This window comes from Staurois parvus, unplaced genomic scaffold (genome assembly GCF_062004578.1).
Source record: "Staurois parvus isolate SC_StPar_1 unplaced genomic scaffold, SC_StPar_1.0 ptg000415l, whole genome shotgun sequence".
NCBI classification, from domain to species: domain Eukaryota; kingdom Metazoa; phylum Chordata; class Amphibia; order Anura; family Ranidae; genus Staurois; species Staurois parvus.
The window spans coordinates 201,640-214,673 of NW_028318211.1; the positions used below are offsets into that span (position 1 = coordinate 201,640).

General features: G+C 42.4%; 1 protein-coding gene across 2 annotated transcripts in view; it reads right to left on the reverse strand.

Moving 5' to 3' along the window:
- The window catches only part of ARHGEF40 (Rho guanine nucleotide exchange factor 40), a 130,803-nt gene that overhangs the window by 70,870 nt on the left and 46,899 nt on the right, over window positions 1-13,034 (reverse strand). For both annotated transcript variants that reach the window (XM_089687007.1, XM_089687005.1), the window contains exon 4: window positions 8,704-8,874. In XM_089687007.1, the coding sequence (XP_089543133.1) occupies window positions 8,704-8,874 (171 nt within the window). The remainder of the gene's footprint in view (window positions 1-8,703; window positions 8,875-13,034) is intronic.

Here is a 13,034-nt window from a genome sequence, read left to right on the forward strand (position 1 = left end):
ATGCTGCATGAGGTAAAGAAGAATCCCAGAGTGTCAGCTAAAGACCTACAGAAATATCTGGCACATGCTAACATTTTTGTTGACACATCTACAATAAGGAAAACATTAAACAAGAATGGAGTACATGGGAGAACACCACGGAGGAAGCCATTGCTGTCCAAAAAGAATATTGCAGCACGTTTGAAGTTTGTAAAAGAGCACCTGGATATTCCACAGCACTACTGGCAAAATATACTGTGGACAGATGAAACCAAGATTGAGTTGTTTGGGAAGAACACACAACACTATGTGTGGAGAAAAAAAGGCACAGCGCACCAACATCAAAACCTCATCCCCACTGTAAAACATGGCGGAGGGAGCATCATGGTTTGGGGCTGCTTTGCTGCCTCAGGGCCTGGACGGATTGTTGTCATTGATGGGAAAATGAATTCCAGAGTTTATCAAGACATATTGCAGGAAAACGTACGACCATCTGTCCGCCAACTGAAGCTCCGCAGAGGATGGGTGATGGAACAGGACAATGACCCAAAGCATACAAGTAATTCAACAAAACAATGGCTGCAACAGCACAGAATACGTCTTCTGGAGTGGCCCAGTCAGAGTCCTGACCTCAACCCGATTGAATTGCTGTGGCATGACCTTTAGAGAGCGATTCACACCAGACATCCCAAGAATATTGCTACACTGAAACAGTTTTGTGAAGAGGAGTGGTCCAAAATTACTCCAGATCGTTGTGCAGGTCTGATCTGCAACTACAGGAAACATTTGGTTGAGGTTATTGCTGCCAAAGGAGGGTCAACCAGTTAAGTCCAAAGGTTCACATACTTTTTCCTCCCTGCACTGTGAATGTTTACATGTTATGTGCAATTAAACCATGGCAACATCTAATGTTTGTGTAGTATTATGTTCAGCAGACTGTGTTCTTCTATTGTTGTGACTTAGATGACGTTCAGAGCGCATTTTATGCCCAATTCAAGCAAAACTCCACGTAATCCCAAGGGGTTCACATACTTTTTCTTGCAACTGTATATTCATTTGGTGTACATTTTTGATTGGAAAGTTACTCTATATTTTATATATAATGCCAACTGAAAGGCAATGGCAAGAATACTGACGATTGTTCCTGGAAATGGTACTGCAGCACTACTCGTATGCTTATGGACTGGGACATATTTACAGATTGCTGCATTGTCACTGTATGACCAATGTTATTTAATTTGTTTGTAGTTTATCATGCACAAATTGTGTGCAGAACTGCACTTCAACTTTTTGCCACAGCTGTTAAAGCTGAGGTTTGGTAAAAAAAAAAGAAAAGAAAATTGACTTTAAGCACCAGTGTAATAATGTACCTTTAATGGCGTGAATCCCACATTCTGCAGACTTCTGATTAATGTCCACCTCTCAGTGTTGTTGGAGACCCCCCACAGCTGTGAACCACAAGAACGGCGGGGGTTAATAGCAACAGCTGCACTATGAAAGACTTGCATCACTCATCCTCCCCTTCATGTCCCCTTGGTCTTTCACAAATAGAAGTATTCTTCTCCAAGAATGCAATGCATTTTGTGAATGGAAGAGGGACAGATGAATGACAGGATCTCCCCTTCCAAGTCACAGAATGCATTGCATTCTAGAAGAGGAATACTAGGAGTCTTGTGAAAGGCTAAAGGGGCAGTAAGAGGAGGGTGAGTAGTCCTTCACAGTCAAAGCTGCTGCTATTAACCCCAGCAGGTGGAAGTTCACAGCTATGAGGGGGGTCCAGAATCACTGAGAGGTGGATTATTATAGTAGAATGTAAGATACACATCATTAGAGGTATATCACTACACTGGTGCTGCATTCCCAATTTTTTTTTTTTTTACTAAACTTCAGTTGTACACAGTGTGGCAAAAAGTGAAACTGCACTTCTGCAGAATATAATACATTTTATTCCTGGATAAGGGACGGCATTACAAGAAACAGCACCACATCCTTAATAGCAACATGCAGAGAAAGCACATCATATGGGATTGATGGGATGTTACAGAAACAACCCATTTAAAAAGACCAAATTAAAACCATGTTTAAAATATAATTACAAATTTACAGCAATGTGTCTAAAGTTCTTTCATCACAGCTACACAGATGTCTTACACATAGCTTAAACTGTTACTAAACCCAGGACCCTGCATTCACTATATCTGATCTCCCACAGTACACACAACATAGAAATGCAATTATGTTAAACTATAAATATAAACTGCTAAATACCTTCTCTCATCAGCAGTTAGAGCAGTCTTGTGCAGCTGAGCACTTGTTAAAACTTGTAGGAGAATTCATTTTGCTCTAAGAGGATGCAGGACCCCTGACCTCTGTCTGGACAGTGCTGATTCGCCCTGTGTTGATCACATGCACTCTCCCAATAAACTAAAAACCCACCTTTAGCAATACACACCAAACTGAGCATGTGCAGAGTGTCTCCACACTATATGTCTTATCAGGAGATAAGAGTGGGACACTAGAAGAAGGGGAGGATCAGAGAAGTCAGGATCAAACAGCATTTTTACACAATGCAGAGGATTAACCCCTTAGGTTCCACAGTGCGTATATCAAGCATGCTTTACTGCATATACAGACTGATTTTACTGTTGTGGGTTTAGTAACACTTTAATGCAAGCTTACCCTATTGTGCACTTCTGCCGAACTACAATGTGACCCATACAAAAGTGATCTAAGAGGCCCTCAGAAAAAGAGCTGTTGAAGTCAATAAGACTGGAAAGAGAAGGTTTCTTAAGATTTGGGCTTCCATCAGTCCACAGTGAGAAATACATTTTACACATTAAAGCCATATTAAACCCAAAAGCAAACATTTATTATATTGCAGCTTACCAATTCTTAGATATAATGGCTGCATTAGTTTTCTTTTTCAAAGTTTATTTTTATTTTTATTTTTCCCTGGTAATCTGGTCAGTATGTCTGTTTTTCAACAGAAAAAGCTCTCTTGCAAATGTAGCAGTTTAGAGGGATGAGACAAACCATTTACCACTGATAGGAGTGATTACAATGATCAGCTTTTATTTATTTGTGTAAAATCTTTATCCCAAAAGTAAAATAATATTGCTGTAACTGCTTATAAAGTATGAGCTGGAGTTTGGCTTCAATTTGTTAGCGTGTCTAAATCTGCTAGTACATCTAACACTCCCTTCCCCCTGACTGACAATGCTGCTGTCCAAATGTGCCCCCTGTGCTACTGCATCCAGAGTGTAGGCACCATAATACAGGAGGTGTGTTACTGGCCAGATCACCAAGTGAATACCGGAAAAAGAAAACTAATACAGTCACCACATCTAATGATTGCTAAGCTGCAATACATTACATTTTTGGTTTGGGGTTTAATACTGCTTTAAATAATTTCATTATGGTTGTTGAGAAATGTGAAAAATACTGAAAAGTTATGCCATACATTTTTGGTAAATGTTCACAGCATTGTGTTTGGAGAAAACAAAACAATGCATACCAACATCAAACCTCATACCAACTGTGAAGCATAGTGGATGGAGAAAAATGCTAAAAGAAAGCTTTTCTGCCTTAGGGTCTGGGTGGTTTGCAACACATTTGAAGCCATATTAGGAAAATCTACAACATGCTAGGATGTCTATTATTAAAAGTTCAAAAAAGTTGCAGCACACACCATGGCTATGATCCAAAACACAGGACCCGATTAACAGCCCTCTGCACTGAAAATCCATATTCTGGAATAGTCAGAGCTAAATCAGTCACTGAAATTCCATGATTCAAAAAGGTTTTTTAACAAAAATTGATATGTCAACTGAACTGAGAGTTGTTTTAAGCAGGAATAGGATAGAATTAGGAATGTTAAAGCTGTGCAAGTCACATCAACAGCTACAGAAAGTGTTGCTGGATCTATTTTAGGAACTATTCATGTAAAAATCCAAATCATTCCCAGGAATTCACATTTTATTGTTCTCACAAAGGCGTGCTTTAAATTAAACTGTCATTAAGTTTTATCCTGTTAATTTGTTCTAGGATTTTATTTATACATATTTTGTCCTTCTTGTGTTTTGAATCTAATCTCATGTAAAATAAATTCATACTTTCTTTCAAGTGCTAGTTTACATTCCAAGTACCTAGTTTACACGTTCGATTGGGGTGGCAAAAAAAGGTGATCAAATTGTGGTTTTACTGCCTTCACAGCCATCGGGCAAAAAATTATACCCCTTGTCAAGTGAATGGGGCCACAGAGTGTATGTAGTGGTTCAGGCTTACAAGGTTAAAACAGCCTCCCAAATGCCTGTCAAATGCCCTTTGTAAAGTGATCCACCCTGGATCACTTTTTATAGAGGTGGCAAGGGCTTTTGCAAGCCCTAAATCTATTTGGCGGCTATGAGTTGCACTGTGCATGACTGGCAGTTACAATCACGTTAACGTTTTTATCTGTTCACATACAGAATGCTCTGTCAGTGCTGATCAATCATAGCAATCAAATAAATTTCAAAAAGTGGAATGAAACTGAATAAGAGAGTAAACTCAAAAAATTATGAAATGTGGAGAAAAAAGACTAGTGTTCTAAAGAAAGCTAGCCATGTATATGCAGCACAGTGGGTATAGAAAAAATCACCCACCCTTTAACCACTTGCCTACCGGGCAATTTTACCCCCTTCCTGCCCAGGCCAATTTTCAGCTTTCAGTGCTTTCGTACCCAAACAACATTTTTATCATTTTTTTGATACAGATAGAGCTTTCTTTTGGTTGTATTTAATGACCTCTGGGGTTTTTATTTTTTGCTAAACAAACAAAAAAGACTGAACATTTTGAAAAAAAACAATTTTTTTCTAAGTTTCTGTTATAAAATTTTGTAAATAAATAATTTTTCTCCTTTACTGATGTGCGCTAATGAGGCTGCAGTGATGGGCACTGATAGACTACACTGATGGGCATGAATAGGCAGCACTGATGAGGAGGTACTGATAGGTGGCACTGATGGGCATTGACAGGCATCACTGGTGGGCATTGATAGGCATTACTAATGGGCACTGAAAGACAGCACTGATATATAGCACTGATAGGCGGCACTGATGGGCACTGATAGGTGGTACTGACTGACACTGATAGGTGACACTGATTGGAACTGTTATGTGGCACTGATGGGCACTGATAGGCGTCACTGACTGGCACTGATAGGTGGCACTGATGGGCACTGATAGTTGGCACTGAAAGACAGCTCTGATGGGCACTGATAGTTGGCACTGAAAGACAGCCCTGATGGGCACTATGTGGCATTGATGTGCACTGATATGTGGCATTGATGGGCACTGACAGGTGGCAATTATGGACACTGACAGGTGGCACTGATGGGGCTACATTGATAATCAGGGCACTGATGATCAGTGCCCTGATAATCAGTGTAGATGTCCCCTCTAAAGGAATGCCGCTTACCGACTCTCCTCTCCTCACACACTGTCAGCGTAAGGAGAGGACATAACTGGCATTTCCTATTTAAATGCGATCAGCTGTGATTGGACACAACTGATCACATGGTAGAGCCTGTGCAATTGGCTCTTTACTGCAATCGGTGATCCGCTGTGTCCCAGGATGCCCCCAGGGGCGCATATGTGCAGTTTGAGAGCGAGGATGTCATATGATGTCCTCCCAGAACGCGAGAGCCAACGCCCGCCCGTCATTTCCTTATGTGGCGGGTGGGAGGTGGTTAAAACAATCAAAGCACAGAGCAAAAATGAGCACACAGTGCTTGAAAGAGAAAAAGGTGAATGTCCTTGCATGGCCTAGTCAGAGCCCAGACTTAAACCCCATTGAAAATCTGTAGAATGACTTGAAGACTGCAGTCCACAAATGGTCACCATCAAATTTAACTGAACTTGAGCAGTTCTGCAAAGAAGAGTGGGCAAATATTGCAAAGTCTAGATGTGCAAAGTTAGTAGAGACATATCCCAACAGACTGCAGGCTGGAATTAAAGCAAAAGGTGGTTCAACAAAATACTGACACAAGGGGGTGATCCCAACTCAGTAAGTCTGTTTTTGAATGTTTTTTATTTTTTCTGACATGTCGATGTTGTTATAGCTTTCATTTACTGTATAAGTTGCACTGAGTAAATACAGTACAGCTGAATAAAACAAAAACTGTGTCTGTCTTCATTTCAGGCTGTAAAGCAACAAAATGTGATTATTTTAAAGGGGAAGATTTTTTTCTATACCCACTGTATAATTTTCTCTCCTTCAGCCCGCTAAACACTGTGCATAAAGGAATCTCCCCTGCCAGCTACTGTGAATACCACCTGATAGGGTGCAGTCACTGTTCATCCAATAGACCTCCACCCAGTTATTTTTAAATCAACTTTTTTGAGCCAGGTGATGTCGACAGGACTACTGCTGAATTTCGGCTTAAACTAATGACTGCACAGCAGATAGACAGAAAATGGAAAAAACAGCTGAACATGGGTGTGAGTTGTTGGCGTCTGCAGTATTTATATAACTTGGAAGGTAGCAAAGTGGTTCAATAAAACATATTTCAGCCTTGCAGTTTGAGAGATTCTCAGCTAATCTCTAATCCTAGCACCATCTGCATAGAATTTTTAGGCTTTTCTCTGGTTGGACTACTTTTTATAAATACACTCATAGCTATGCACAAATTCACATTCAAAGAGAAATCATCAACACAGAAATACTTGTGGCGGGCATGTAGAATACAGAAAAGGACCACAGTCCCTTTCAGGGACAAGATTATTTAATAAAGCAGAGCAAACAGCAGTGACACTATGCCAGTCTGATTTAGACATTTACTGTATTCCTGTCATTTAACAGGATATTTCTGCTAACAAAAGGTTAATATGCTCTCCTATTGCTCTTTGAACTACTTTATTGAATCAGCCTGATGGTGTAATAATAAAATGCCGTAATCTACAGCATGACCACTAAAGAGAGAGGGACCATATTGAAAGTATTCTATCAACTAGAAGACAGCTGCAAGACATTTGGTTAATAGGAGAGTTGGACATACATCAATATGTGCAAATACAATTAAAAGATCCCATGCTGTGACATGAAACTGATGGCATTCAGGCATAAAATGACTCCACTTTATAAACAAAATAGATTATGTGAGCCAGGTTATGGAAAGTTAACTGTTACTGACACTTTTTTATGTGTAGAAAGTACCTGCACCATATTTTGGTTAAAAACATAAGCAGTGCTCTACAAAACAGCATGAAATTAAAGTACACAAAGAGTGTAAAACTCCATTCACACTAGGGCATTTCAAATCGCGGGCGGAATCGCTGCGATTCTGCCTGCAATTTGAAAACGCGCTGTGAAAATGTAGGAAGGGTTTGTTCACATATGCAGCGAGGGAGACAGTCGGTTGCACCATCGTTTACTGCCCCCTGACCGCCCACTTAAAGTGTTACTAAACCCAAGACCAAGCATTCATTCTATCTGGTCTCCCACAGTACACACAACATGGAAATGCAATTATTTTAGTAAATGTAAACTGCTACCTTTTCTCATCAGCAGTATATAGTCTTGTGACTTCTATCAGTGTCCAGCCAAGCGCTGGTTAAAGCTTGTAGGAGGAGTTTTCATTCACCTCTGACTGTCCTATGAGGCTGCATGACCCTTGACCCTCTGTCTGGATAGGGCTGATTGGCCCTTTGCTGATCACATGCACCCTTCCAAAACAAAAAAAACCACTCTAGACATACACGCCAAACTGGGCATGTGAAGAGTATCTCCTAGGACTCTATACTATCATCAAATGGAGTGGGGACTGCAGGTTTGTGACTTCTATCAGTGTCCAGCCGAGCACTGGTTAAAGCTTGTAGGAGGAGTTTGCTTTCTGCTCTAGGAGCATGCAGAACCCATGACCTCTGTATGGACAGTGCTGATTGGCCCTGTGCTGATCATATGCACTCTCCCAAGAAAAAAAACAAAACAAAAACCTCTCTTGCAATACACACCAAAGTGAGCATGTGTACAGTGTCTCCACACATATGTCTTATCAGGAGATAAGAGGGGGAGGATCAGAGAAGTCAGGATCAAATAGCGGTTTTACAGAATGCAGAGGATTAACCCCTTAGGTTCCACAGTATATCAAGCATGCTTTGTTGCATATACAGACTGGTTTTACTGTTGTGGGTTTAGTAACACTTTAAAAAAAAGTATGCAGCTGCTCAGGGCAAAGCAAAAATTAAACCTCATGTTGCATTCACCGAGTGGCAGCAAGCCTACAGCATGTGGACATTTCCAGGGTTAAAACAGGCCAAAGGAGTCAACATGTCGCCTCCTCATCACCTTTCAAATGCATCTGAAAAGTGAGCCACTGTGGAATGCATTTTCAGAAGAACAACATCGGCTCTAAGTGTATTTACTGTTCATGTACACCTAAGACATCTCATCTCTATTAAAATAGACATCCCATCCATTTAAAATGGCCACAGTCACTCATTCTAAATTTTTCCTTTATTTATTTCACTGGAAGATTTATTTCACACTGTCATACTGTATGTGACAAGTTACATGTGCTAAGATTTTGGCCAGCCAAAGCTGATGTTTCAATTATGGGGGATTGCTGATGAATGTTCACTTGCAGAGATTACATTGTCAAGGTTCAACCCCTTGGCATCTACCCAACAATTAAAATCATATTTTTTTGTAGGTGGACCGATTATTTAAAGGAAAATAGAGGTATCTCACCAGTCAGACAGAAGACCCCAGATTCCAATATGTCCCAGTTTACGTTTTTGTGCAGACATTTGTAATCTGAAATAAGAGGGGCTTGTGGCAAAGGATTCTGGAAAGAAGATGGATCTGGTTCTTTATCAACCAAACTGCTTGGTTCTTCCACTCCAACTGAATTTTCTGTTTCTGGAAAAAAAATCGTTATATTTAGAATCTTAGTAAAAAAAAATGAAAACAAAAAGGCAAAATAATTCAAAGGAATATGTTTATGGCTGAAAATCCTGACGGCCTGAGGCTTGTTCACACTCTCTGTGGTGACCTGCATTTTTCTGCACTGGATAAAGTCACCACTAGGACACATAGAAAACATTTGCATGTTGATGCTGGTGGTTGGTAATGGTGTGATATAAAGTGTGGTGCGGAAATATAACGCATGTCAGCATTTTTCTGCTGCACATTTGATGGATCTGCATGTCACTTCATTGCTGTGTGAAGACATGAAGTACCACTTCAAATACAGTATAAAAAAAAGTAAGCAGTAAGATGCATTGAAACCCGTTGAAACGCACATTGCACCGCTCACACTGACAGCTGCCTGCACGGGGTGTTTTACCATATGAGCTTGTGTGAACCAGACCCAAAGGCCTGTGTTGAAAAGCTTAAAGGAGAAGTAACGTCAAAGTTCTGTTGGCTGTACTCCTGTGGATCACAGGAGTGCAGTTCCTTCTGCACTCCTGTGACCCATTTTCAGCTGACATCACTCATCCGGTCCAGGCTGGGGAAAGATCCCAACTTTAAAGTCAGAATCCATCCAAGAGTCTGGAGTAGCGAGGCACTGAAAGTCTGAGCCACCTGCTCCCTCCCCGTCCACAGCCCAGCGGTCCAGCAGTGAGCTGGGGGAGCTGAACAGAGAGCGGTGACTTACAGTCACCGCTCTCTGCTCACAGCGGTGGTGAGAACTCAGTGATCAGCGGTCATGTGATCGCTGAGCTCTCACACTTAGAGCCAGCGGGGGACAGACGCAGTATTGGACCAATGCTGCATCCACCTGGGCACCTGGGTAGGTATAATTTGGGGGAAAAAAAAAGAGAATCCATACTTTTCTTTTAAAGCTTGTGTTGATGGCATCAGTTTAAGATGCTGCTGAGAGCATTCAGAATTTATCGACATGTGCATTTAACCTGTAATTGAAGTTCTGATCTGCATTTGACCTGCTTCAAGGGAGTTTTGCATTCTCTTAAAATTGTATAGAAATGAAAAACTCGTCTGACATGAACAAAAGCCCATCAACACTGGTGCTAATACAGATTAAAGAGCGTCCATAGTTGAATGGGGAAGATGGAATCCAAAACTCATAGGCACCATAACAGTCACCAAAATGCGACTGTACTGTGAAAAAAACTGACACACAACAGCCACAGTAGATGTCTGACTAATGCACATGAACATGTTCATCCTCCTTATAGGACTAAGATATTTGTTTAATGGGCAGACCTGGCCATACATGTTACTGACTAGCTGAGCAAACTTTTTGCCATCTCCTTTGCCAGTCATGCACACTGGACTATTTACAGCGGCTGTTTTTGGCTTTTGACGTTTTTTTCTACAGCCAGCCAGCATGTTATCCTATGTGTCCATGCACACATAGACAGTAATCAACATTTTTTGGCTGGGACGTTTTTTGGCAGGGAAAAAAACCCAGGACTAGTGGATTTTTAGAGGAGTTAGCTGTAAAAAAGCTCTAACGTTGAAAAACGCAGCAAAACACAGTAAAATGCGTTATAACGCTGCAAACCAGCGTTTTTGGACTTTTTATGACCCCCCAAAAAATGTGGGAAACGCAAACGCAGGAAAATGCCGCAAAACACGGCAAAATGCAGCTAAACGCTAATGCAAAAACACTAACAAAAGCTGAAAACTCAAGTTTTTAACGTGACTTTACACAGCTAACGTTGCCAGCATTATCAAAATGTCCAGTGTGCTTAGGTTTACCAAAAGTCCAAATTCATACTGTGAATGGGCCCTAAAGGTGACTGTACATACAAATTGTAATGAGAAACTAATAAGTAACATTGACCCTCCTTTTAGATTGTAAGCTCTCACGATCAGGACCCTCTGATCTCTCTTCTATTGAATTGTATTGTAACTGTACTGTCTCCCTCTACTTTGTAAAGCACTGTGAAACTTTTGGCACTATATAAATCCTGTATATCAATAATAATCACTGTCGTCATCATCATCATCATTGTAATCATCATCAAGCACAGCTGCCAGAAGTCCCTTTCTATGTGATGCTTAGATTGTCAGATGTCTATATTCTCTGTGGTTAGGGCTTTCAGTTACCGAATAATAGAGTATTTAAAAATGCAGGAAAAGGAATATGATTTAAAATGTAAGGATCAGTTCACCAAAAAACTGATATTGCAGCTATGGGTGGACCATGAAGGGCTAAATCACACAGTGGTGTTTTATGTATTTTTGGACCTCCAATAGTGAGATTCCCTAGCTCAGTGGTTCTCAACCTTTCTAGCGCCGCGACCCCTTAATACAGTTCCTCATGTTGTGGTGACCCCCAACCATAAAATTATTTTCGTTGCTACTTCATAACTGTAATTTTGCAGTAGGAGGAATAGTGCCACGTCATTGGTGTCATTGGGAGGAATAGTGCCCCATCATTGGTATCAGTGGGAGGAATAGTGCCCCGTCATTGGTGTCAGTGGGAGGAATAGTGCCCCCTTCATTGGTGTCAGTGGGAGGAATAGTGCCCCGTCATTGGTGTCAGTGGGAGGAATAGTGCCCCATCATTGGTGTCAGTGGGAGGAATAGTGCCCTGTCATTGGTGTCAGTGGGAGGAATAGTGCCCCGTCATTGGTGTCAGTGGGAGGAATAGTGTCCCATCATTGGTGTCAGTGGGAGGAATAGTGCCCCATCATTGGTGTCAGTGGGAGGAATAGTGCCCCCTTCATTGGTGTCAGTGGGAGGAATAGTGCCCCGTCATTGGTGTCAGTGGGAGGAATAGTGCCCCGTCATTGGTGTCAGTGGGAGGAATAGTGCCCCGTCATTGGTGTCAGTGGGAGGAATAGTGCCCCGTCATTGGTGTCAGTGGGAGGAATAGTGCCCCATCATTGGTGTCAGTGGGGGGGAATAGTGCCCCATCATTGGTATCAGTGGGAGGAATAGTGTCCCATCATTGGTATCAGTGGGAGGAATAGTGCCCGATCATTGGTGTCAGTGGGAGGAATAGTGCCCCATCATTGGTATCAGTGGGGGGGAATAGTGTCCCATCATTGGTGTCAGTGGGAGGAATAGTGCCCCGTCATTGGTGTCAGTGGGAGGAATAGTGCCTCGTCATTGGTATCAGTGTGAGGAATAGTGCCCCGTCATCGGTGTCAGTGTGAGGAATAGTGCCCCGTCATCGGTATCAGTGGGAGGAATAGTGCTCCATCATCGGTGTCAGTGGGAGGAATAGTGCCCCATCATCGGTGTCAGTGGGAGGAATAGTGCCCCATCATCGGTGTCAGTGGGAGGAATAGTGCCCCATCATTGGTGTCAGTGGGAGGAGGAATAGTGCCCCATCATTGGTGTCAGTGGGAGGAATAGTGCCCCATCATTGGTATCAGTGGGAGGAATAGTGCTCCATCATCGGTGTCAGTGGGAGGAATAGTGCCCCATCATCGGTGTCAGTGGGAGGAATAGTGCCCCATCATTGGTATCAGTGGGAGGAATAGTGCCCCATCATCGGTATCAGTGGGAGGAATAGTGCCCCATCATAGGTGTCAGTGGGAGGAGGAATAGTGCCCCATCATTGGTGTCAGTGGGGGGAGGAATAGTGCCCCATCATTGGTGTCAGTGGGGGGAATAGTGCCCCATCATAGGTGTCAGTGGGAGGAATAGTGCCTCATCATTGGTATCAGTGGGAGGAATAGTGCCCCATCATTGGTATCAGTGGGAGGAATAGTGCCCCGTCATTGGTGTCAGTGGGAGGAATAGTGCCCCGTCATTGGTATCAGTGGGAGGAGGAATAGTGCCCCGTCATTGGTATCAGTGGGAGGAATAGTGCCCCGTCATCGGTGTCAGTGGGAGGAATAGTGCCTCGTCATCGGTGTCAGTGGGAGGAATAGTGCCTCGTCATCGGTATCAGTGTGAGGAATAGTGCCCCGTCATCGGTATCAGTGGGAGGAATAGTGCCCCGTCATTGGTATCAGTGGGAGGAATAGTGCCCCGTCATCGGTGTCAGTGGGAGGAATAGTGCCTCGTCATCGGTGTCAGTGGGAGGAATAGTGCCTCGTCATCGGTATCAGTGGGAGGAATAGTGCCCCGTCATCGGTATCAGTGGGAGGAATAGT